At 45.9% G+C, this 26,022-nt stretch overlaps 1 protein-coding gene across 22 annotated transcripts in view; it reads left to right on the forward strand.

Moving 5' to 3' along the window:
• Positions 1-26,022, forward strand: part of LOC110494059 (neurofascin) — a 154,940-nt gene that overhangs the window by 70,364 nt on the left and 58,554 nt on the right. For 16 of the 22 annotated variants that reach the window (XM_036950089.1, XM_036950086.1, XM_036950092.1 and 13 more), the window contains exons 2-3: positions 17,914-18,058; positions 22,392-22,409. In XM_036950089.1, coding sequence (XP_036805984.1) covers positions 17,914-18,058; positions 22,392-22,409 — 163 coding nt within the window. Of the gene's footprint in view, positions 1-10,541; positions 10,583-17,913; positions 18,059-22,391; positions 22,410-26,022 lie in introns of all 22 variants that reach the window. The other 6 variants (XM_036950099.1, XM_036950100.1, XM_036950098.1 and 3 more) reach the window with 2 other exon arrangements.

The following is a 26,022-nucleotide window of genomic DNA, read 5'->3' on the forward strand; positions in this document are numbered from 1 at the left end:
AAAAACAGAAGGTAAATCTGACTTGGAAATAGATAAGGTAAACAATAGAGAAAGAGACAGAGGAAGAGGAGAAGAAATGGGGGGGGGGGTACATTTGGGAAGGAGATGGAGTGGGGGATGAGTCTGTCTACAGTATGTGTCTGTCCCAAGAGGATGTAACATAGGACAACTCAACAACCACCATGCTCTCACCAGAATTAACCAAGATACATTTGAAAAATGGCATTTGTAGAAGGATGAGATGGAGAAAGAGGGAGAGAGAAAGAGATGGAAAGAGGGAGGAGGTCCCAGGAGGAGGTAAAACTGCAGGACTCACCAGCCACTCCAGAATGGCTTTAATCACCACAGTAACCCCAGGCAGATGGGCCCACACTGGTAAATTAGGCCTCGCAGCCTTGCCCACACACATGCATGCACACACACACACACACACACACAGACACACACACACACACACACACACACACACACACACACGCTGGTCTCCCTTTGTGTGTTTCATACTCTATGGTCCCTTTAAGTGTGTGTGTTACGTACTCTATGGTCCCTCTAGGGGTGGTGTTGCATACTCTATGGTCCCTCTAAGTGTGTGTGTTACATACTCTATGGTCCCTCTAAGCGTGTGTGTTACATACTCTATGGTCTCTCTAGGGGTGGTGTTACATACTCTATGGTCCCTCTAAGTGTGTGTGTTACATACTCTATGGTCCCTCTAAGCGTGTGTGTTACATACTCTATGGTCCCTGTAAGGGTGTGTGTTACATACTCTATGTTCCCTCTAAGTGTGTGTGTTACATACTCTATGGTCCCTCTAAGTGTGTGTGTTACATACTCTATGGACCCATCAAATGGAGCAGCAGTCTCAGAGGGAGGTTCATTACGGATTCATGACTGGCCTGTTCTTGACCTCCGCTTTTCATACATAGCCTCTGTGTGGCCAAAGCCTAAAGTATCATTCTCATCCCCAATAATAACTGTAAGACAAAGGACATAGACATCAGTCAGTTAGCTTAGAGCCGCTGCTGGATGTAGAACTACAGTATGACTGTGTTCATAAAGAAAGAAAAACTCTGCACTTTGCATGACATGCTCCTGTGTGTAGATATTCATTCGGTATGCGTGGGCAACACACTGGAGAGCATGGCTGACTGTAAATCTGTAGATTACGTGTATATCAATGTTGTTTTCTCTGCCTGGTTTTAGTCAGTTAAATACTGTATATTGACTGTTTCGGGCAGGGGATTTTGTCTGTCTGAGAGATAAAGGAAATGTTTTGCTAGATGTTGGATCTTTCCTCAGTCGTAACCTCGGCAACCAGACATGACTGGAGGCAATCTTTGTTTAGTGTACCTTGTCTCTGAGTCAAGGGCAGGTGAGGTTCTCTCTGTACCACGCGCACGCACGTACACACACATACACAAACGAGCGTACGTGCGTACCTACGTCCGCCCGCACATACACACACACGCGTACGTGTCTGAGATGCAGGGGTTTGATAATGGGGAACACACCTCCAGCCGCACACTCCCGCTGGGGCTAGCCTCCCCTTGGTGGGTTTGTTGCTAAGGAGCCTTGGCGACCAGGTCTCTCTCTATTGGATGAAGTGGGACTGGGGGTGAGGAAGGGGGAGGAGAGGGGAGGAGGAAGTGAGACCCAGATGTGATAATGAGCTGGTGTGCTGTTTTTACATTTCTGCTAGGGAGGGGGGGGGGGGGGGGGGGGGGGGGGGGCGAGTTGGGATAAGCGAGAGAGGGGGATAAATGAGAGTATGGTGGGAAAGTGGATGAAGAGGAAGATGGAGAGACAGAGAGAAGGTTGAAAGGAGGGAGATGGGGAAAGAAGGAGTGCTTAAGGAATAGAACGAAAGAGAGACTGAGGGACAGGGTGAGCACAGAGGAGAGATAAAGAGGAGAGGATCAAGTAGAGAGGGAGAGGCAGAAAAGGGAGAGGTTGTTTAAAGAGAGCGAGGTAGACAGTCAGACAGGGGCCAGACAAACCCCTCTAATTTATTTGGTTTCTAGAATGGAGCCATGCCTTTGTTTTTCAGCTAGCCCTTTTCAACACGCGCACACACACACACACTTCAGCTCTAATCATCTGTGTTTATATAGCAGAGATCCATAACCTTCAACACTCTGTTCCTTGGTCAGTGTAGAGCTGTAGGACTCCTCTCTTGTAGACTTTCCTAAACCAGTCTCTACCTCACTCAGCAGTATGGGTCTTCCAGAGCTGGCTTCTCTGAAAGTGGAAGTGTCTCCCATAGCAAAGATGGAAGTCTCAATCTCATGGTCTTGGTGTGTGTGTATGTCTTGAGACTACAGATGTGGTCTGGGTGGTCTCGAGGGCTATGGTCTAGGTTATTAAACAGGTTTTGTCTGGGTCTCGTGGGCTTGGGTCTAGGTTATTAAACAGGTATTGTCTGGGTCTCGAGGGCTTGGGTCTAGGTTATTAAACAGGTATTGTCTGGGTCTCGACGGCTTGGGTCTAGGTTATTAAACAGGTATTGTCTGGGTCTCGAGGGCTTGGGTCTAGGTTATTAAACAGGTATTGTCTGGGTCTCGAGGGCTTGGGTCTAGGTTATTAAACAGGTATTGTCTGGGTCTCGAGGGCTTGGGTCTAGGTTATTAAACAGGTATTGTCTGGGTCTCGAGGGCTTGGGTCTAGGTTATTAAACAGGTATTGTCTGGGTCTCGAGGGCTTGGGTCTAGGTTATTAAACAGGTATTGTCTGGGTCTCGAGGGCTTGGGTCTAGGTTATTAAACAGGTATTGTCTGGGTCTCGAGGGCTTGGGTCTAGGTTATTAAACAGGTTTTGTCTGGGTCTCGTGGGCTTGGGTCTAGGTTCTTAAATGGTATTGTCTGGGTCTCGTGGGCTTGGGTCTAGGTTCTTAAATGGTATTGTCTGGGTCTCGAGGGCTTGGGTCTAGGTTCTTAAATGGTATTGTCTGGCTCTCGTGGGCTTCGGTCTAGGTTCTTAAATGGTATTGTCTGGGTCTCGTGGGCTTGGGTCTAGGTTCTTAAATGGTATTGTCTGGGTCTCGAGGGCTTGGGTCTAGGTTCTTAAATGGTATTGTCTGGGTCTCGAGTGCTTGGGTCTAGGTTCTTAAATGGTATTGTCTGGGTCTCGTGGGCTTCGGTCTAGGTTCTTAAATGGTATTGTCTGGGTCTCGTGGGCTTCGGTCTAGGTTCTTAAATGGTATTGTCTGGGTCTCGTGGGCTTGGGTCTAGGTTCTTAAATGGTATTGTCTGGCTCTCGAGGGCTTCGGTCTAGGTTCTTAAACGGGTATTGTCTGGGTCTCGTGGGCTTTGGTCTAGGTTCTTAAATGGTATTGTCTGGGTCTCGAGGGCTTGGGTCTAGGTTATTAAATGGTATTGTCTGGGTCTCGTGGGCTTGGGTCTAGGTTCTTAAATGGTATTGTCTGGGTCTCGAGGGCTTGGGTCTAGGTTCTTAAATGGTATTGTCTGGGTCTCGAGTGCTTGGGTCTAGGTTCTTAAATGGTATTGTCTGGCTCTCGTGGGCTTTGGTCTAGGTTCTTAAATGGTATTGTCTGGGTCTCGTGGGCTTCGGTCTAGGTTCTTAAATGGTATTGTCTGGGTCTCGTGGGCTTGGGTCTAGGTTCTTAAATGGTATTGTCTGGCTCTCGAGGGCTTCGGTCTAGGTTCTTAAACGGGTATTGTCTGGGTCTCGTGGGCTTTGGTCTAGGTTCTTAAACTGGTATTGTCTGGCTCTCGAGGGCTTGGGTCTAGGTTCTTAAACAGGTGTTGTCTAGGTCTCAAGAGCTTTGGTCTAGGTTCTTAAATGGTATTGTCTGGGTCTCGAGGGCTTTGGTCTAGGTTCTTAAACAGGTATTGTCTGGGTCTCAAGAGCTTTGGTCAAGGTTCTTAAACGGGTTTTGTCTGGGTCTCGAGGGCTTCGGTCAAGGTTCTTAAACAGGTATTGTCTGGTTTGTGTTTTAGTTCTGGGTCTCTGATTTTCTGGTCTTGACTCCATCTCTGTTTCTATTGTGTCTGACAGGTTTATGAATAGTGTTTTCATGTAGAGGGATGACATCTCACCATGACTGAAGTGTTAGGGAGGAGCACCCTGGGCAACTCTCTCTCTCGATCTCCCTCTCTCTCTCTTTCTCTCAGATTTCATCCTAGTGATTCCCAGGCTTGTCTGCCAGTTTATAATGGGTTGAATAAAGGGGCATGATGTACTTTGTGTAAGTGGCTGCTTATGTCGTCATTTGCATGCAAGGTTGTCCTCTCGAGTGAATATGTGCTCGCGTGACTTTGTGAATGTCTTTGTCTTTGTGTCTGTGTTATGTATGCATAATTGCTTCATAACACACATGAGCTTCATGCTAAAGGTGAGAGGGGTCTTTAATATTTTAGAGAGGGGAGATGTTTGTCAAGTCATGTAGCAGAAGTAGACAGAACAACTGTCTGTCACTTAGCATATCCCTTAAAGTATGTGTGTGTGTGTGTGTGTGTGTTTGTGTGTGTGTGTGTGTGTGTGTGTGTGTGTGTGTGTGTGTGTGTGTGTGTGTGTGTGTGTGTGTGTGTGTGTGTGTGTTTGTGTGTGTGTGTTTGTGTGTGTGTGTGTGTGTGTGTGTGTGTGTGTGTGTGTGTGTGTGTGTGTTAGCTTCCCAGGTCAAGTGAGTCAAGTCGAGTCAAATATCTTCACGCCAAGTGATCATTTTACTTTAAGTTAGCTTGTCTGTTATTCTAGGCCATTACATATGCTAGCCGCCAGGCCACTGTCAGTGGTCAGTTATACCCATGGTTAACACAGTTAGTTATTTGTCAGTGGTTATACAGTTATTTGTCAGTAATACCAGCGATTCTGAGGCTTTCAGTCATGACCCAGTAGATGAAGTATACTGTATATCTAAGCCACTACACAGGAGAACTCTCCCACTACCCCCCAGTGCATCCAGAGTACCGCGACTCCATTTGGGAAACAGTGATTTGCTCAGGGAGCTGTTTTTTTTTTCTACATCAATATCTTCATGCATAAAGATTTGGATTTAGCCTCACGTGTCTCCAAGTTCAATTTTAGAGTAACACAGAGTGTTAAAGTACGTGTAAGTATTACCCTAGTTTTCTTCACCTAGTTGTGATTACCGTTAAAAGCCGTGAGTTAATAAATCATGGGCCTGTGATTTTACACGATCTATTCGCGAGTGCAGAAAGACCATGCGGGTAAAAAGGCCACAGCGTAGACCTGTTCATTCATCATTCATTCATATGTTCATTCATTCATTTGAATGTATGCTAGTAGAGCATTCGTTTGGCTGCTGTGTGTGGGTGCGTGTGTGTGTGTGTGTGTGTGTGTGTGTGTGTGTGTGTGTGTGTGTGTGTGTGTGTGTGTGTGTGTGTGTGTGTGTGTGTGTGTGTGTGTGTGTGTGTGTGTGTGTGTGTGTTTGAACACTCCGACCCAGATCTTACACATGCCTGGAGGAGAGACCTCATGGTTCCTTCTTTAGACTACATCTCCACATCTGGTGGAATCATGTAGCCTAGTCACTCACCTCTCTGTCTTTTTGTCCTCCGTCTCTCTCTCTCTCTCTCTCTCTTCCTCCATCACTTTCTCTCTATCTCTACCTCTCTCTCTCTCCGTCTCTCTATCTCTTCCTCCATCGCTTTCTCTCTCTCTCTCTCTCTACCTCTCTCTCTCCCTCCCTCCCTCTCTCTATCTCTTCCTTTATCGCTTTCTCTCTCTACCTCTCTCTCTCTCTACCTCTCTCTCTCCCTCCATCTCTCTATCTCTTCCTCCATCGCTTTCTCTCTCTCTCTCTACCTCTCTCTCTCCCTCCCTCCATCTCTCTATCTCTTCCTCCATCGCTTTCTCTCTCTCTACCTCTCTCTCTCTCTGTCTCATTTTCTCTGCCTGCCCAGCTTCCCCTATCTGTGGCTGTCTCTATCTCCACTTATCCTACTTTCCTTCTAGCCCTTTCCCTCACTCTCCCCCCCCCCCCCCCCCCCCACACACACACACACACACACACACATTTGTGTGATGGGCAGAAGTTGACAGAGGGAAGCAAAAAGATGGGAGTTCTTCTACGCTGTCTCTGCCAACCATGTTACAGTGATGTAGATCACATTTCTGAGACCAAATCCTCCTCTTTCCAAGGTTTGTATTACACATCCTTCACTGAACCCAGACGTGTGTATTTTCCCAAAGACACACATGATATCTGGTTCAGCCCTTCTGATTAAGGCACCATGCTGTTGCAGCTTGATTTGGCTGCCAGGTTCAAATAGATTTAACGCCTGTGTGTGTGTTACTGTGTGTGTGTACCTCTGTGCGCATGTGTGTGTGTGTCGCCGCAGGCGGCCCAGTCATCATTTATTAACGAGGCTCATAAGGCCGGGCAGTTGGACACAGGAAGTGCTTTAGCTTGCATCACTCCAGGAACCCTGTGATTGATTTATCTGGGATGGAGCGAATTGATGCTTCCTCATGTCCCCCTCAGGGCTGGAGAGAGAGACACACACACACACACACACACAGACACATACTGTCCACGCACACACAAACACACATAATTTTGTCCTTCCTCCTATCTCCATCTGTCTGTTCCTCCACCTGCATTTTATCTGTTCCCTACATTGGCACATATTACATATTAACCACATATTACATATTACATATTACATCACATATTAATCATTAACCAGAGACTTAGAATAAATAAATACACTTTTTTGTTGTTGCAGTAAACCATCCTTTCCTGTCTTACATTTTCTGTCTCTCTCTCGTCCTCTCGTCATCTCTCTCTCTCGTCTCCTTCTCTTCCTCTTTCCTCTCGCCCCCTGTCCTCATCCTCGACATGTCCCATCTCTCTCCTTTCCTCTCTCCCCTCCCCTCCCCCTATCCCCTCCCCTCTTCTTCTCTCCCCTCATCCTCTCCTCCATTAAAACTAGGTCATTCTGCAACAAAGTACCAGCGCTCCTGCCAAGCATGACATCCACACACCCTGTGCCTGGCAACCGCTTGTTTATCCTCCCCTTCCTTCATCTTCTCTGTCGTTCATCCCCTCCATCTTACCTTCCCTCGGGTCACTCACTACTGCTCAGTTTTCATTTGGACTTGGTGCTGTGCTCTTTGGTATCTGGATCTTGCTGTAGCCAAGGAGAGCCAGATACTAGAGGCGTGCGCATTGAAACACATACACGTATAAACGCATGCTGCCCTATTGGCTCCACTTAAAACCATCACTATGGTAACAGGAGTATGATGTCATTGAGGTAGAATGTTTGATCCCTGATTCATTACTGTGTGACCTCTGACTTGTGGCTCAGCTTTCACGGCCACACCTTCCCTGCAAGTGTGTGTGTGTGTGTGTTTGTTTATAGGAGGGGATGTGTCTGCGCTGTCCAAAGACCACTGGTAATGGACAGGGTCAAAGGTTAGGCCAGGAGGCCAATAGCGAGGGATAAGAGAGCACACTCAAACACGTCCGCTCGCCCGCTCTCCCTACACTGGAAAAGGGTATGGGGGTTGGATAGTGAGAGACACAAACATGAGGGAATAGCAGGTGATAGACTGGACCGCCGTCTCCTTGTCTATCACACGCACGAGCACACACACACACACACACACACACACACACACACACACACACACACACACACACACACACACACACACACACACACACACACACACACACACACACACACACACACACACAGACAGACAGACAGACACTACTCAGCCAAGGTGTTTGGGTGGTTGTGGCCATAGGGTTTGAGTCTAGGTTTTTCGACAACGGTAGTGGGGACCACTACCATACAGACTCCACACAGTGTGTGTTGCTCATGCTTAACTGGCTGCGAGTGTTTTTTCATGTCCCTGTAACTCTTGGTAGGAGTCCCCGGTGGATGGTAAATGTGAATACATGGAGGACAATGAACACATATTCCCCTCTGTGTGTGTCTTACTGCCCCACCCCGTTCTCCTCATGGCATGGCCCTATGGTGCCTGACTAACACACACACACACACACACCATTACAGGGGTTCCTTTGCAGGCTTTGCTGGTTGACCCCTGGGGTGTGATTTAATGGCGTACAGCCTAGTGATTACAGTAAGACCAGACTTCTGCGTAAGCTCCTGGTTGAGATCCATCTATCACCTCACTGTGTGTCACGCTTCACTACACAGTGTTAGTTTGACTTATTAAGCTTCCTAATTGGACATTAAAAGTTCACTGACGATGACTGTGGTTGATTCGTTGTTTTTTACAATTTTATTACGGGTTAATTAGGAAAATCATTTTTTTTTAAACCGTGATCACGGCGAAAGGGATTGGTTTTCTGGTTAAAACACTCTGGAGACTAAGCTTCTGGTGCATAATATTTAAAAAACAGATTTTCCCATTGATGTCCATCAATATAAATGGTAACGGTTTTGTCATTCAGATACTCAGTGTAGAAATCCAAGACGTATGAGGGTTGTATCAGGGGCCATAAGAATGACACACTCCCTGAGACCTGAGTGGGGAGGAGGGAAGGGGGGCTGGACTTTTATGAAGGTCGGATGGTCGAGGAAAGGTGGGGCGGAAGAGTGATGAGCGGCAAAGGATTGACGGACGACAGGATGGATGGCTGGATGTGGAGAGGGATGTCACTGATCGCGCAGTTATCCCCTGGCCTGTTAGACTGACCTCCGGTCACGTATAGCTTGTGTGTGTTCCTCAGTAAAAGCAGTGCAGGAGTAGGATGTCTGTAAAGTCCCCATAGCCACACACGCACGCACACACACACACACACACACACACACACACACACACACACACACACACCCACACACACACACACACACACACACGCACACACACACACACATACACACACACACACACACACACACACACACACACACACACACACACACACAGTTCTGTGTGCCCTGCCATCCACAGTGACTAGCTATGACCCTGTTAGCTAGCAGTGTAGCCTGGAGGCAGAGTGACTAGGGAAGTGTTATGTTATGCCCTAATGCTACACTACTACTGCAGGCTTGCTCAGTACAGCACACTCACTACCCATCTAGGGCACTGCTGTTCTGCCCTTCAGCCATGCTAGGCACTTAACCTAGAAAACCACTGCCCTAGTCGCCCAGCTGCTCAATCGACTCTGATACGACCTCGAATAACGTAGTTCCACATGAACTCTGTGTCATGACGATGACTTAAAAAAAACAATGTTCACTTTTTTGACGTGTGTTATGTCATTGTTACGGCAGTGTTCTTTAGCCCTTGTAAAGATGAATTCAATGATTGCTGAAGTGTGTGTGGGGGCGGGGCCCTGTGTGTGTGTGTGTGTGTGTGTGTGTGTGTGTGTGTGTGTGTGTGTGTGTGTGTGTGTGTGTGTGTGTGTGTGTGTGTGTGTGTGTGTGTGTGTGTGTGTGTGTGTGTGTGTGTGTATACCATGGCCCTTGTAGACAAGGTATTTTGTCAAGGCATGGCATCTTTTGTCTGTGCGTGCCTACATGTGCATGTTTGTGTGTGTATGTGTGCGAAAGTTTTCTTTTCATGTGTGTAATGTGTGTGTATGTTTGTGTGCGCGTGTGTGTGTATGTGTGTCTCCCATAGTGAGTTCTATGTAGTATACTCAGTGTTCTCTCCTCAGGGCTGTCTGTGCTTAAACAGCAATAAAGGCAAGAGAATAAGGGATGAGATCGTCTAGTCTTTTACATCTTCCCGGTCTGTGTGCTCTGCTGCTCCGGCTCTCTCTTTTCCAGTTGTTTCTCCCGTTTTCCAGTGGTTTCTCCCGTGGTGAGCCTGCTGTAAACCTGGAACCATGGCTGTATACCTGGAACCATGGCTGTAAACCTGGAACCTTGGCTGTAAACCTGGGGCCATGGCTGTAAACCTGGAACCATGGTTGTAAACCTGGAACCATGGCTGTATACCTGGAACCATGGCTGTAAACCTGGGGCCATGGCTGTATACCTGGATCCATGGCTGTATACCTGGAACCATGGCTGTAAACCTGGAACCATTGCTGTAAACCTGGGGCCATGGCTGTAAACCTGGAACCATGGATGTAAACCTGGAACCATGGCTGTAAATCTGGAACCATGGCTGTAAACCTGGGGCCATGGCTGTAAACCTGGGTTCATGACTGTAAACCTGGGGCCATGACTGTAAATCTGGGGCCATGGCTGTAAACCTGGGGCCATGGCTGTAAACCTGGGGCCATGGCTGCCTGGCTCACAGACAACACAGTTCTTTAAAAACACTCCATGAAACAACAGTGGCATGAGACGAGTGTGTTTGGCTCTGTGTCAGATGCACACGCATGCACACACACACACTGTATCGACCCACACACACAGTCCGAGGTGTGTAGTGTTTGTGAGCTATTCCTCTACTCCCTTACTGTCTTCCTGCGTTGAGGAAAACAAAGGGATAAGTGAAGCGTCAGCAGATCTGAATAGAAAGAGAGGGTTTTTTGGTACTGAGCTTCTGAGACTCCTCGTTTTCCACTGATTTTCCACATGAATCATCTAAATGTGTATTTTTTTCTCTCTCTCCCTTTACAGGTCTGAGCAGTTAGCGTTTTAATCAGCGAGGACACATTGACGTAAGTCTCAGAAGCATTGTGTCTGTCTGTGTGCGTGTGCATTCATGCATGCGTGTGTCTTGATGTTCGCTGGTCTTTGTCCAGACCTTGTCTCTCCCCCTCAGACTGATACGACCCTGACAGAACTGTCTACTGTCGGTCTGTCTGTCTGCCTGGGGCTGTCTACTGTCTGTCTGTCTGGGGGCTGTCTATTTGTCTGTCAGCTATTGTTGTCTGCTTCACCTCAATCCAACTGTGCACTTTCACGTGTGTGTGTGTTTGTGTCTGTACTGTGACAGCTGAGGAGCTGGTAAAAGGAGTGAAAGGAGCAACCGAGTGTTTCAGTTCAGACGATTTCAGCTTTTTTTTGGGGGGGGGGGGGTGCATCTTGGATGTGTGTCTGAGACCCGTCTTTACTGTATGACTGTGTAGTGGGGTGGAATGGGGTGGTTTGGGGGCTGAGGGTAATTGTGTGTGATAGGTACTGGGGTATTTTTAGAGCTGGAACAGGGGACGCGGCCTCTGGCCTGACTGGGGGGGAAGGGAGGGAGGCAGGGGTAGTTAGTGTGTCAATGCCTAGGGCACTGCCACTGTCTGAAAGAGACAGACCAGGGCAGAGAGATAGAGAGAAAAAGAGATGGAGAGAGGGGGGATAAATAGAAAGGCAGAGAGAGAAGGGGGTTGAAGGGAGATTGAGAGAACAATAAATAGAGAGAGAGAGAGAGAGAGAGAGAGAGAGAGAGAGAGAGAGAGAGAGAGAGAGAGAAAGGGCCTTGGGTACCAGGGTTTACCCTCACACTGCCATATTGTCGTGGGCTGTGCGTCATTAACCCCCTTCTGACACGTGATAATCAGCCCCCAGCACAGGAACACACACACCCTCAGTCATACACATCCACTTGTTTCCATTCTATAGTCAAAGCACTAGATCAGCACTCATTGTCTTGGATACAGTCTACAGTCTGTACCTTGTTTGTTCAGCACCAACAAATGGACTTGAGACCAGACCTGCAAATCTAGATGCCATGTATTACCCATCCACAGATGGGCCTTCTTACTTTAGCTCTCAGGGGGGAAATGGCCTCTCCAAAACACTCTTTTGTGTTCTAACAAAGCAGAGTGTCACAGATTCATTTAATGTCACCATAAACTGAAATAGCTCCACAGGGCTAGATCACTCCAGCTGCTAATGCACACCTGAACCAGGTTATGAAGGTTCTCTAACACAGAGAGACTACATGCCAGCAGAGACAGGGAGATAGCAAGTTTTATTTCACTACCTGCTATGCCAATCTGTTAGCCTGTGTAATAAGTGGTTGGAATAGCTATTTGGGGGGGGGGGGGGGGGGGGGGGGGGGGGGGGGGGCTTTAGGTGCATTAGGCACACACTCACACACTCGCACTTCACACTCTCAGGCATGCACACACACGCACACACACACACATACACACACAAACACACACACACACACACACACACACACACACACACACACACACACACACACACACACACACACACACACACACACACACACACACACACACACACACACCCTCCACTACACCAGAGCTTATTAATTTTACCTACTCAGCCCTGTCTCTGAGGTCCATTATCCCACAAGAGCTCCATTAGCCTTCATCACGTACCCTCAGAATGGCATAATGGAACAACCCATTACCGTCACACAACCGGATTAGGTAACAATGACACGGGCGGAGCAACAGCAAAGGGGGGTGGAAAACATACACTACATGAACAAAAGTATGTGGACACCTGCTCGTTGAACATAACATTTAAAAATCGTGGACAATATGGACTTGGTCCCCCCTTTGCTTCTATAACAGCCTTCACTCTCCTGGGAAGGCTTTCCACTAGATGTTGAAACATTGCTGTGGGGACTTGCTTCCATTCAGCCACAAGATCATTAGTGAGGTCAGGCATCTCAAAGGTGTTCGATGGGGTTAAGGTCAGGCTCTGTGCTGGCCAGTCAAGTTCTTCCACAGCTGGCATTGTCATGCTGAAACCGGAAAATGACCTTCTCCAAACTGTTGCCACAAAGTTGGAAGCACATAAGTGTCTAGAATGTCATTGGATGCTGTAGCGTTAAGATTTCCCTTCACTGGAACTAAAGGGGCCTAGCCCAAACCATGAAAAACAGCCGCAGACCATTATTCCTCCTCCACCAAACTTTACAGTTGGCACTATGCATTCGGGCAGGTAGCGCTGTCCTGGCATCCGCCAAACCCAGATTAGTCCGTTGGACTGACAGATGGTAAATCGTGATTCATCAGTCCAGAGAATGCGTTACCACTGCTCCAGAGTCCATGGTGGCGAGCTGTACACCACTCCAGCCGACAGTTGGCATTGTGCATGGTGATCTTAGGCTTGTGTGCGGCTGCTCGGCCATGGAAACTCATTTCATGAAGCTTTCATGAAGCTTCATAAAAAACAGCACTTACAGTAGATCCTGCTCTAGCAGGGCAGAAATTTGACGAACTGACTTGTTGCCACATTGAAAGTAACTGAGCTCTTCAGGAAGACCATTTTTCTGTCAATGTTTGTCTATGGAGATTGCATGGACGTGTGCTCGATTTTATGCACATGTCAGCAACGGGTGTGGCTGAAATAGCCTAATCCACTAATTTCAAGGGGTGTCCACATACTTTTGTATATATAGCGTATTTGCCTGGGACTGGTAAATGCTCTGTATATAAATAAATGGAGACAAAGGCTGCACATCCCAAATGGCAACCTATTCCCCATGTGGTGCACTCTCGGGTCAAAAATAGTCCACTGTATAGGGAATCAGGTGCCATTTGGGACGCATTCTCTAAGAGCAGTTGATGGGACATGGATCCATTTGGACAGATAGTCTCAACACATCAAATATTTATAAAATGGATGCCGTAACCAGTGTCACACAAAATATGGAAGGCAGAAATAGCTGTAGAATCCTTTCAAATAAATCACACCAAGTCCTCCTACCAAGGAAATGATTAGAAAACGAAGAAATCTAAACTGAATATCCCCTGAATATACTTTACGGCAGAAGCTTATTTTAAACAGTAGTACTTATGAATTATAAAGTGTATTATTTCAATAGGGATAAGTGACATAGGGTTTATTTTAAGAAATTGCCTTTTTTAAATAATGGAAGAAAATGTGCATAATTTAGATAGTAATTCTGCATAATAGTGTAATTTAGCATGCTAGTTTTCTGCTTAATTGATGCTAATTGTCGTAATTATAATACTTAGGTTAATGTCGTTATCTGTATATGTTATAATGTTCATGGTGAATATTCAAATCCGCTTCCAACGCCTTTTTACTGAGCCCACACACACACACGTGGACACAGTCACACATACAAATTCACACACGCACACACACACACACACACACACACACATTTGCAAACTACGGAACTCACACACTGAAGAGCAAAGACATACACACAATGGAGTGCACACATGAACAGAATCTGCAGCTACACATGTGCGCCATATACTAGCTTATCAGCTGAGCCTGCTGTCCTCGCTCACCTTCTTTCCTGTAGCCGGGACCTAGCTCCCGTTTCCACCCAACAGCCATGGCCTGCTCCACACTGAGCCCTGACCTCGCATCCTCCACTGCTGTTGACCGGGCCATGTTCCTAACTGCGATCTTCCTATCATCACATTTTAGGTCCCGTACGCCCACCAGCACCTCCGTTCCTACTACACCACCATCAGGACATGCCTCAGCGGCCTCCGATTCGTGCGGAACACGCTCCAACTCATGGGGCATCCGTAAGAGGCAACCACCATCAACAGCGCCCCATCACCTTCAATATCCTCTCTGTCAGTATCACTGCTCTCAGGACGCTTCCCGCATCCTCACACTCACCATCTTCAGTTTCCTTCTCTCCGTGCCCTTCGGAGTCTCTGTTCAGACAGAGACCTCCACATCATCAGACGCAGGTTCCAATCACGCCTGAAGTCATCCGAACCTTACTACAATTACATCCACTCAAACCAAATTGCATGTCTGATACGCCCAACAAACCCTCCTCGGGCCCACACCTGATTTCACCACGTTTGAGATCAACCTCCACCATCACCCGCTAGCCGACGCACCAGCAATTCAGCCCTCCAGAAACTTCCGTCAAATCCTCATGCCCACATTTGTGCACATTCGACAAGCAGAAGGCTAAAACCCTTATGTACCCCTCCAGTTGGCTGGATGTTCCTTTTGGGCGGACCAGCTCAACCTCTGGCAACGACCAGGGGCTGTCCCCGCCAGTATGCATAGCATAACCACAAATCAGGACTTGGGGGCTGACCCTGTTGGGAAGCCAGCTACAAACTCTGATCCATGACCGGGGGCTGGCCTCCCCAACCACCATCCCATAGCAAAATCTATCAACAACTACCCTTTCTGACATGTTTGTCAGATGGTGAGAAGCTGAACTCCTGAAACCAGGCAGAACTTAGCCTTGGTGACAGTATGTTTCCTCTCTTGCCATCTCCTTATGGAAATGTCACGGTAAACATTATTTGCCCGACAATGACAGCAATGGAGTTGGCAAGAGCACAAGCAGACCTGGAGCCAGGCTAGGCAGAACTAGCCATGGCCTACCAGCAGGAACATACACTGACCCTTCTGTTCTCTAATAGAAGTTAAACCAATTCAAGGCTTTCCTCTGTGATTCCACATTAGTGAAATCAACTCTAATCAAGATGACCCCTTTGGTGTGGAGGACAAAAGGAAGATCACACTTAAACATACTGTAGCTGCGCACATTTTCTGGGTTGATCTGTAATGAAGTGCTGTTTGTTCTTATTCTCAAGGAGGGCACACCCAACACACACACACTCCAGAAGCCAAAAGAGTTGATCTTCAATGGTAGGTCGAGCATAGCTACTTCTGACTTTGGGATCAAAAATATGTGTTGCACCAACCAAAATAAGACTAATCGTAGCTAAGTCTGGCGTAAGCAATACTCGTTCATGAGATGTGATGTGCCATAATGATGGTTGCTAGGCAGCGCCTGTTACTAGGCTGTTTACCATCCTTGTGGCAGTTCTACATTTTGCGAGGCATGTCCCATCACTTCGCAAAGCCCACCACTATGCATGCAGGTGTTCTTAACCACAACTGGCTGGATCAATCAATAATCACTGTGGGAATGAATATCGCTAAATGATGAAAATATTGGAATAAAGTAGGCTAATGCCATTGAAGACATTTGTCATATTGTTGCTTACTGAAATTCCCAGTCATCCGACCGTTTTAAATACTTTAAAGAATTGCCATGTGGTCAACTACAATTTCAGCACAGTTATGATTGGGACAGTGTTATCACGCTGCTTTGAGACAAGAGTGGGGGACTTGTCTTGATGAACCAATCAATGTCAGATTTTGGTTTTCCCGGAATCTCCATTTGGATATTTCGGTTTGGAAAATGTTGCTAAATGAATCTTTAGTCTAGTTTGCTTGTCTAAAAGTGTTATTAGAATGGTAGGGCAGACAGCAGGGTAGACTTACCCCAGGTTTCCACCCCTAGGGCCCAGTGATAGAACGAGTCCTGACCTGATTGTCGTGAAGCCTCTGTAAACTACTGCATATCTACTAGGTCACCTCTGTTTATGTGTATCTGCTAGGTCACCTATAAAAGCCAATGACATATATCTGCAACGCAGCCCTACATTCTTAGAAAAAAAGTACTATCTAGAACCTAAAGGGGTTCTACGACTGTCTCCATAGGATAACCATTTGAAGAACACTTTTTGGTTCCAGGTAGAACCCTTTTGGTTCCAGGTAGAACTCTTTTGGGTTCCATGTAGAGCTCTTTCTACATAGGGTTCTGCTTGGAATCAAAACAGGTTCTACCTGGGACCAAAAAGGGTTATTCTAATGGTTCTCCTATGGAGCACCTTTCGGGAACCCTTTTTTCTAAGAGTGTATATGAGGATCTTTACTAATTTAGAGAGTGTAGATACTAGCATGCTATAGGGGGAACTATAGTGACCTATATTGATGTTCTCACTTGCATGTGATACTGGAAAGAAGGAGAGAGAGCGACAATGTTAGGGAGTAGAGCAGGACAGTTATGTTTATTTCCTTTGTTGTCTCCACTCGTTCCTTCATCCAACCTTCCATTCTCTCATCCAGCTATATGTGTGTGTGTGTGTGTGTGTGTGTGTGTGTGTGTGTGCATGTGCGTGTGCGTGTGCGTGTGTGTGTGTGTGAGTGCACGCGTGTGTGTGCGCGTGTGGGGGGATGTGGGGGGGGGGGTTGTTGTCTGCCTCTGTGTGTTCATCAGTGCATTCATCCATGGGCTCACGAGTGGCACAGCATTCTAAGGCACTTTATCTCAGTGCTAGAGGTGTCACTACAGACCCTGGTTCGATTCCAGGCTGTATCACATCCGGCTGTGATTGGGAGTCCCATAGGGCGGCGCACAATTGGCACAGCATCGTCCGGGTTGGGGTTGGCTGGGGTAGGCCATCATTGTAAATAATAATTTTTTCTTAACCTACTAGCCTAGTTAAATACAGGTTCAATTTAAAAAATAAGTGTGTGCATGCCCATCTGTGTGTGTGTGTCAGATGAAGCCAAAGGAATGCTGGAATATCTGTATCCTCCTCCCCAGGGGCAGATTAGGTATTTTGTAGCATGGTGTTTGGTTGACATATCACCAGATGGTTTATGCATGGGAGTGTGTGTGTGGGTCACGCACAGGTTTTGTATGAGAATTGGGTATTACCCCAGGGGTAACAAGCTGTTGTTGACTAATCGCTGTAAGATGCATCTATTATTTACAGTTTCCACTAAGTGTGCTTTATGTAAGTATATCGCCATTTAGTATTTTGTCATGTAGTTAGTTGGTTGAAATGGAGGGGAATGTTGAATGAAAAGTCAGTGTCTTCAGCTGCTGTGTGATTGAGTGGGGTTGGTTAAGGGTCTGGGTTTGGGGTGCAGGGTGTATGGGGCTAGTGGGCTGAGCTGGTACCCTCTTCTATGTTATGTTACTCCGGGTCTGGAGGCCTGGGCAGTGGAGGAACAGGGTCCTGGGAGTCTGCACTATTGTAGGAGAAGGAGGGTCGGGGGTTAGTGCTGGGCCTGGGGAACTGGGGTACTGATTCTGGTACCGGTAATGGTTTGGGGTAATGTGGTAGTGGAGGAGAGGGGGACACTGGTCTGTGTGATGTCTACATCTCTCCTCTCTCTGGAGCTTGTCTATGGGCAAGTCTCGCTGGGGAGCCAGGGCCTCAGCTGCAGATGTAGGCCAGCCACACGCTGAAAACACATCTCTCTCTCTCTCTCTCTTTCTCTCGCTCTCTCTCTCTCTCTCTCTCTCACATAGGTCAGAGACGTATCAGGAATTGCGACTAAAGAGGAGAAACAGAGGGGAGAGATGTTGGCGCAGGGCGGGCCTTGGGCCCTGTCTGTCATATCACTGGTCCTGCTGCTGTGGCAAGAAGTGTCTGCTATCGATGTTCCTCTCGATTGTAAGTCCAACAACCACATCGCAAACACATAGCTGTCATTTATTATGGTAAAGCTACAATTTAGGTCATTAAAAAAGCATGCGACATCCCGTTCTAACCCGCTGCTGTAGAGACACCTATCTGTGACACTTTTCAGAAGGAACTCCACAGTAAATCAACGTCTTCAATATACTGTAAGATCAAGTGATGTCGAAGATGTATTACTCAACACAGTGATCCTGTCTTTACATCTGCAGATCTAGCTTCATATCCAGTGATATCGTGAACAATAGGTTTGGAGCTCACCATCCCCCATCTTACACACTCGCACGCACGCACGCAGGCACGCACACACACACACACACACACACACACACACACACACACGCACACACACACAATACTGATGGTACCTTAAGGTAATAGCACATTGTTTTTCATTATTTTGTTTTAAGCCTTCCCCAAACCATAACCCTAACCTTAACCACTCTGAAATAATGCCTAAAATGTTAACCTTTGAGTTGTTTCCGTTTTAACACCAGGACACCATGAGATCTTGTTACACACACACTCCAGTACCAGGCCATCATAACATGTGTGAAAGCTCCCGACTATAGTGTCCCATCGGACTGACTCCAGTGGGAATATGAAACAAAGAGACAAAGTGAAAGAGAACTAGCCTTTTCTCTCTCCTTTCATTCTCACTTTTTGTTAAAAAGGGACAATAATAGCTGAGAATGTCTCACAGTGGCATTATGAAAAATCATTTGATAGCAGATAAAGCCCCACGGGCACCTGCTATGAGGTGGTCAAACACACACATATGTGAGCACACACACACACGCGCATGCGCACACACACACACACACACACACACACACACACACACACACACACACACACACATGCGCGCGCACACACACACACACACACACACACACACACACACACACACACACACACACACACACACACACACATGCACACACACACACACCACTTATTGTCTACCTCTTTATGTGCCTCAAACACACAGGGTATGGACACACATTCACACACGGTCATCAGCTGTCATCACCTCTGTAGTCTCCACCTCATCTCCCCCCTACGGCGCCGTCTTTCTCAATGTCTCTTTATACCCCACAACCTTTCACCCGCGCCCTCAGGAAGCTCTATTGATTAGTGTCAGACAGAGGACACACACAACGGGGGGAGAGAGAGAGAGAGAGAAGCCCCCACAGAGAAAAATACATAATACCCTTGTAACCCCTTCGACCTCTCACAAATATATTCATCACCAGTGAGACAGAGATAAAGAGATGAGAAGAGAGAAAGGGCAGAGAAAGACAGACAAGAGATAAAGAGATGAGAAGAGAGAGAGAGGGCAGAGAAAGACAGACAATAGATAAAGAGATGAGAAGAGAGAGAGGCAGAGAAAGACAGACAAGAGATAAAGAGTTGAGAAGAGAGAGAGAGAGAGAGAGGCAGAGAAAGACAGACAAGAGATAAAGAGATGAGAAGAGAGAGAGAGGGCAGAGAAAGACAGACAAGAGATAAAGAGATGAGAAGAGAGAGAGAGAGGCAGAGAGAGGGAAAGAGAGACAGAGAGAGAGAGAAAAGGAGACAGAGATGCAGAAAAGGGGCTGTCTGAAAACAGGTGATTTTATAGCCCTGGGGCCTTATTTATCAACGTTGTGTATGCAGAAGATATGCCCCAAAACATGTGTGCACCTATTTTCATACAGAATATTCCATTTATAAAACATAACTTTACGTGAGAATGTGCTTATCCTCCTGCAAACTTTAGACCAGGCCTACACACAGTTTCTAGTAGTTGAAGTATTGCATTGCAAGAAGGCAAAAGTAGCCCAGTAGCCTAGTAGCCTAGTAGCCTTGTAGCCTAGTAGCCTTGTAGCCTAGTAGCCTAGTAGCCTTGTAGCCTAGTAGCCTAGTAGCCTTGTAGCCTAGTAGCCTTGTACCCTAGTAGCCTTGTAGCCTAGTAGCCTAGTAGCCTAGTAGCCTAGTAGCCTTGTAGCCTAGTAGCCTTGTGCAAACGGGAAAATATGATGACTTATTAATTTAAAAAATCAGGTAGCTAAATTTAATAACAAGATGGAATCATTTTCTTTACTTTCTAAAATAATTAGAAATAGGCATTTATTTCCTATTATTTATTTAATGTCCATGATTGCAGAATAAATTCCTCACCTTTCTGACTGTGGTGGTTTCATAGGCTACTCGTGAAATAGCCTATAGGGCTACAACAAGTTAGTATAGGCTACCATTCATCCCATCTCTCGTTTAATTGGATCCACTTCACCGTAGTAAAAAGATAAGTGCAGTTTAACAGTAGGCCAGACCTTTGACCTTTTCCATTGACTTTGGTAAGCTACGTCTGAATACTGTAATGTCAAATTTCTCAAGTAGACAATATTTCATTTATAAACATAATAGCCTACATATATCATAACCACTGCAGAATAAATTCCTCACCTTTTCTGACCATGATTACTTCATATTACGGAAGTAACCATACCATGACCATCTCTCATGTAATTGGGCCCACTAGAAAGGCTATGATAATTTCTAGTTTTTGCTGTAGCCTATGCTTCCGACAGCTAGCGCGGTTAATAACTTACTGTAGAATTTAACAGGTGAAAATACAGTTGATTCATTGAAGTGTGTATAGGCTACTACTGTAAGTAGGCCCGCTGAAAAAGAAAACATTCTGCCAACAACTTCAAAGACATTTGATCAAGTTCGCCTTTGCTATTTCCTTCAGAGACTGTATTGGCCTAATTCCAATACTGCCAAAGTATCAGCAAATAAGGGCACTATTGTCACCATAAAGGGTGAACGATGGACGTTTTTTCATGCGGTGCTATAATGCCTGTTCACTCGCGCAGTTTCACTACAAGTCTAATTTAAAATAGGAAGCATGCATTTGTATGGCGCGCATCAAGTTCATAAATCTCAATATTTTCAGAAATGGTGCCCGCAGATATTTAGTGTTAAATTTACTCAACGGTTATTAATGAGGCCCCGGGTGATTGATAGACAACAGAGAAAAGTGGAATCCTCTGCTTCTCACTTATTGCTGTACAGGCACAACTGAGAGGAATGAATGGTACCATGTGTTGTGTATAGGACTGTATGTCTCTAATGTGAGCTGAGGAGAGATTCATTTATCTCTGTTCTTATTCCCCAGCCACCCCCCCCCCCATCCTCCCCAGGTCCCAGTGGTGACCTCTATTGATGAGGGTTGTCATGTCCTTCTTAGGTTCTTTCCCTTCACCCTTCCCCTACACCTCCCATGTGACCATGGCTTATTCTGACTAAATAAAAGATCTGGGGGGGTTAGGTGTTTCACCTGTCTATAGGCAGCCCCCCCCCCCCCCCCCCCCCCCCCCCCCCCCCCCCCCCCCCCCCCCATGGCCTTGGAAAACACACACACACACTAGGAACATTACATCAAGGGGAGGGACTCTCAATCAGCCCCACAGCCTTGGACCACTGTGTCAGCTACGTCAACCAAAAACATCCGTAATGGAAATATATTATACACTTAAATGTTTTGTGATAATTCATGCAGTGGGAAATAATCTAATATATTTGTATTTTAGTTTCTCAGTTATAGTACTATCACAGAATGTTCCAAATGCCTGTCCACTGGGCACAGAATGTTTATTCCATGTTGGTTCATTTCATTGAAATGGCGTGGAAACAAACGTTGATTCAACCAGTGTGTGTCCAGTGGGTGGGGTCTTCTTAGCTCGCGGTTATCTTACCATGCCGATGCTAGCAGACTGTGACGATCATATTAACCTCTCTCTTTTTCTCTGTTTGCCCCCCCCCCCCCCCCCGCCCACCCCCTGAAATCCAACCGTGTCGCCATGTGGAATCCATCAACAGGTAAGTTTCCATCTTATTGTGCACATTTTTTTCAGGACATATTCACAGTCAGTGTAGTCGCTCAACTTTCTACGCAGCTAGCTAATCGTATAACTAATATAAATGTACTTTAGCTACATAACATGGGTATAACAGTAGAATTACTTTTTTTTGGAGTATAATAACATTGTTGTCGCATCCTTTTCTTTTAGGACATACTTACTCCATAACATAACTACTCCATAACATAACTACTCCATAACATAACTCCACAACTGGAACATGGTTTAATGCTGTAGACATGCTCTTGCTATAGGCCAATGTTTTAATGAACCCTCTAATATCACTAACAGCAACTGCAACATCTATCTCTCGCCCTCTCTCTCTCTCTCTCTCTCTCCCTCTCTCTCTCTCTCTCTCTCTCTCTCTCTGTATATTTTTGTGCTCTTTCTGGGACCAACAGCAAAGATCCAGCAGGACCGTAAGTGTTTTTCTATTAACACAGTAGGGTCATTCCACGAAATGAGTCCCTTTTGGGTAGTGTAACTCATTTTAACCTTCCACTCATAAAGATCACACATTCAATTTAATAATGAACCTGTTTCCCATCTCAAGAGGTTAAATAAAAAAAATAAAAAACATAGTATGTGCCTATTAAGTGCCAAATTAAGTAACAGGGTTGACGATTTTATCTTAAATCAGCCATACATTTGTAACAGGGGGAATGGAAGCTTCTTGTTGTGTGGAACTGGGAGGGGCAATTGAATGCAAGCTTCATAACAACAACAACAATTTGCAAAACGTTTATAGACTGTCAATCTATGGGTGACAGGCATCCTGCTCGACCCACTGGGTGTTCCACCAGAAAAAAAACAGGAAATGGCCAAAAAGAGTAGAAGGAGTTCACCTGCTTTTACACTATGACTGTTATATGTTCAATGTTTCTTTTAAACAAAATATTTAAGGAATAGTTTGACCATATTCAAACGAGAGTTCAGTTCACATAGCAGGGTTGATCTTATGAGGTTAGTCACATAAAATAACACACAGAGTGCACAGATGGACATGCTGAGTTACTGCACTTTAGCATGTCTTCATTAATATAAAAAAAATCTGATTATATTTAAAATTATTATTTTGACTCATTTTGTGGATCACCCCAGAAATGCTTCTGTTGTGTCTATTGTCTATTGTGTCTGTTATAATACTCATTTCGTTTCAAGTTTTATTTGTCAAATTCACAAGTAAAGTGACATGCTGAACTTGCAAGCCCTATGCAACAGTGCAGTTTTCAATATCAAAATAGTATAACTAATAACATATATGCAGTACCAGTCAAAAGTTTGGATTCATTCAAAGGTTTTTCTTTATTTTTACTATTTTTCGATATTGTAGAATAATAGTGAAGACATCGGAACTATGAACTAGCACATATGGAAACATGTAGTAACCAAAAAAGTGTTAAACAAATCAAAATGTATTTTATATTTTATATTCTTCAAAGTAGCCACCCTTTGCCTTGATGACAGCTTTGCACACTCTTAGTATTATCTCTACCAGCATCACCTGAAATGCTTTTCCAACAGACTTGAAAGAGTTCCCACATATGCTGAGCACTTGTTGGCTGCTTTTCCTTCACTCTGCGGTCCAACTCATCCCAAACCATCTCAATTGGTTTGAGGTCGGGTGATTATGGAGATCAGGTCATCTGATGCAGCACTCCATCATTCTCCTTCTTGGTCAAATAGCTCTTACACAGCCTGGAGGTGTGTTGGGCCTGTTAAAAAACAAATGATAGTCCAACTAAGCGCAACCAGTTCCGACTTCAACTATATATACACTGCTCAAAAAAATAAAGGGAACACTAAAATAACACATCCTAGATCTGAATGAATGAAATATTCTTATTAAATACTTTTTTCTTTGCATAGTTGAATGTGATGACAACAAAATCACACAAAAATTATCAATGGAAATCAAATTTATCAACCCATGGAGGTCTGGATTTGGAGTGGCACTCACAATTAAAGTGGAAAACCACACTACAGGCTGATCCAACTTTGATGTAATGTCCTTAAAACAAGTCAAAATGAGGCTCAGTAGTGTGTGTGGCCTCCATGTGCCTGTATGACCTCCCTACAATGCCTGGGCATGCTCCTGATGAGGTGGCGGATCGTCTCCTGAGGGATCTCCTCCCAGACCTGGACTAAAGCATCCGCCAACTCCTGGACAGTCTGTTGGTTGATGGAGCGAGACATGATGTCCCAGATGTGCTCAATTGGATTCAGGTCTGGGGAACGGGCGGGCCAGTCCATAGCATCAATGCCTTCCTCTTGCAGGAACTGCTGACACACTCCAGCCACATAAGGTCTAGCATTGTCTTGCATTAGGAGGAACCCAGGGCCAACCGTACCAGCATATGGTCTCACAAGGGGTCTGAGGATCTCGCCTCGGTACCTAATGGCAGTCAGGCTACCTCTGGCGAGCACATGGATGGCTGTGCGGCCCCCCCAAAGAAATGCCACCCCACACCATGACTGACCCACCGCCAAACCGGTCATGCTGGAGGATGTTGCAGGCAGCAGAACGTTCTCCACGGCGTCTCCAGACTCTGTCACGTCTGTCACATGTGCTCAGTGTGAACCTGCTTTCATCTGTGAAGAGCACAGGGCGCCAGTGGCGAATTTGCCAATCTTTGTGTTTTCTGGCAAATGCCAAACGTCCTGCACGGTGTTGGGCTGTAAGCACAACCCCCACCTGTGGACAGCGGGCCCTCATACCACCCTCATGGAGTCTGTTTCTGACCGTTTGAGCAGACACATGCACATTTGTGGCCTGCTGGAGGTCATTTTGCAGGGCTCTGGCAGTGCTCCTCCTGCTCCTCCTTGCACAAAGGCGGAGGTAGCGGTCCTGCTGCTGGGTTGTTGCCCTCCTACGGTTTCCTCCACCTCTCCTGATGTACTGGCCTGTCTCCTGGTAGCACCTCCATGCTCTGGACACTACGCTGACAGACACAGCAAACCTTCTTGCCACAGCTCGCATTGATGTGCCATCCTGGATGAGCTGCACTACCTGAGCCACTTGTGTGGGTTGTGGACTCCGTCTCATGCTACCACTAGAGTGAAAGCACCGCCAGCATTCAAAAGTGACCAAAACATCAGCCAGGAAGCATAGGAACTGAGAACTGAGAAGTGGTCTGTGGTCACCACCTGCAGAACCATTCCTTTATTGGGGGTGTCTTGCTAATTGCCTATAATTTCCACCTGTTGTCTATTCCATTTGCACAACAGCATGTGACATTTATTGTCAATCAGTGTTGCTTCCTAAGTGGACAGTTTGATTTCACAGAAGTGTGATTGCCTTGGAGTTACATTGTGTTGTTTAAGTGTTCCCTTTATTTTTTTGAGCAGTGTATATATATAATGACAAACATTTTTGCAAATGTATATATAAAAAAAGATAACTTTAAATATCACATTTACATACAGTTGAGGTCTGAAGTTTACATACACCTTAGCCAAATACATTTAAACTCAGTTTTCTTACAATTCCTGACATTTAATCCTAGTAAAAATGAATTAAGGCTGTAAACTAACAACATGTGGAAAGGGTGAAGGGGTCTGAATACTTTCTGAATGCACTGTACATGTAGGCAGGGATTACGAGAAAGTGACTGGTAACAGGAGAAATAAGAATAATCATAAACAGTAAGGCAGCAAAATAAGATAGGTGTGTGTATGTGTTTTTTTTGTGTGCGTGGGTCAAGGGTTTCCTAAACTAGGTCCTGCCCAAACTAGGTCCTGTCCTGTACCCCCCCCCCCCCCCCCCCCCCCCCCCCCCTAAAAGCCATTGTCATTACTTTCTTACATGAAAGGGGAGGTTAACTTGGCCCCAGTCAAGTTTCAGTCATGTTTTTTTGTTTGCTGCTTTAACCCCTGGACTCACAAACGGGTGGATGACTACAGTTGTTACCTATTCTATACATTTAAAGTAGTGCTTAACAACAGTTGGGTAACTGCCGGCAACCCCAAACTGGGGACATAGAGAGAATAGTAATGAGTGATGAAATCCCCTCGCTCTTTCCCTCTAACAGA

The sequence above is a fragment of the Oncorhynchus mykiss genome, chromosome 17 (genome assembly GCF_013265735.2).
Source record: "Oncorhynchus mykiss isolate Arlee chromosome 17, USDA_OmykA_1.1, whole genome shotgun sequence".
NCBI classification, from domain to species: domain Eukaryota; kingdom Metazoa; phylum Chordata; class Actinopteri; order Salmoniformes; family Salmonidae; genus Oncorhynchus; species Oncorhynchus mykiss.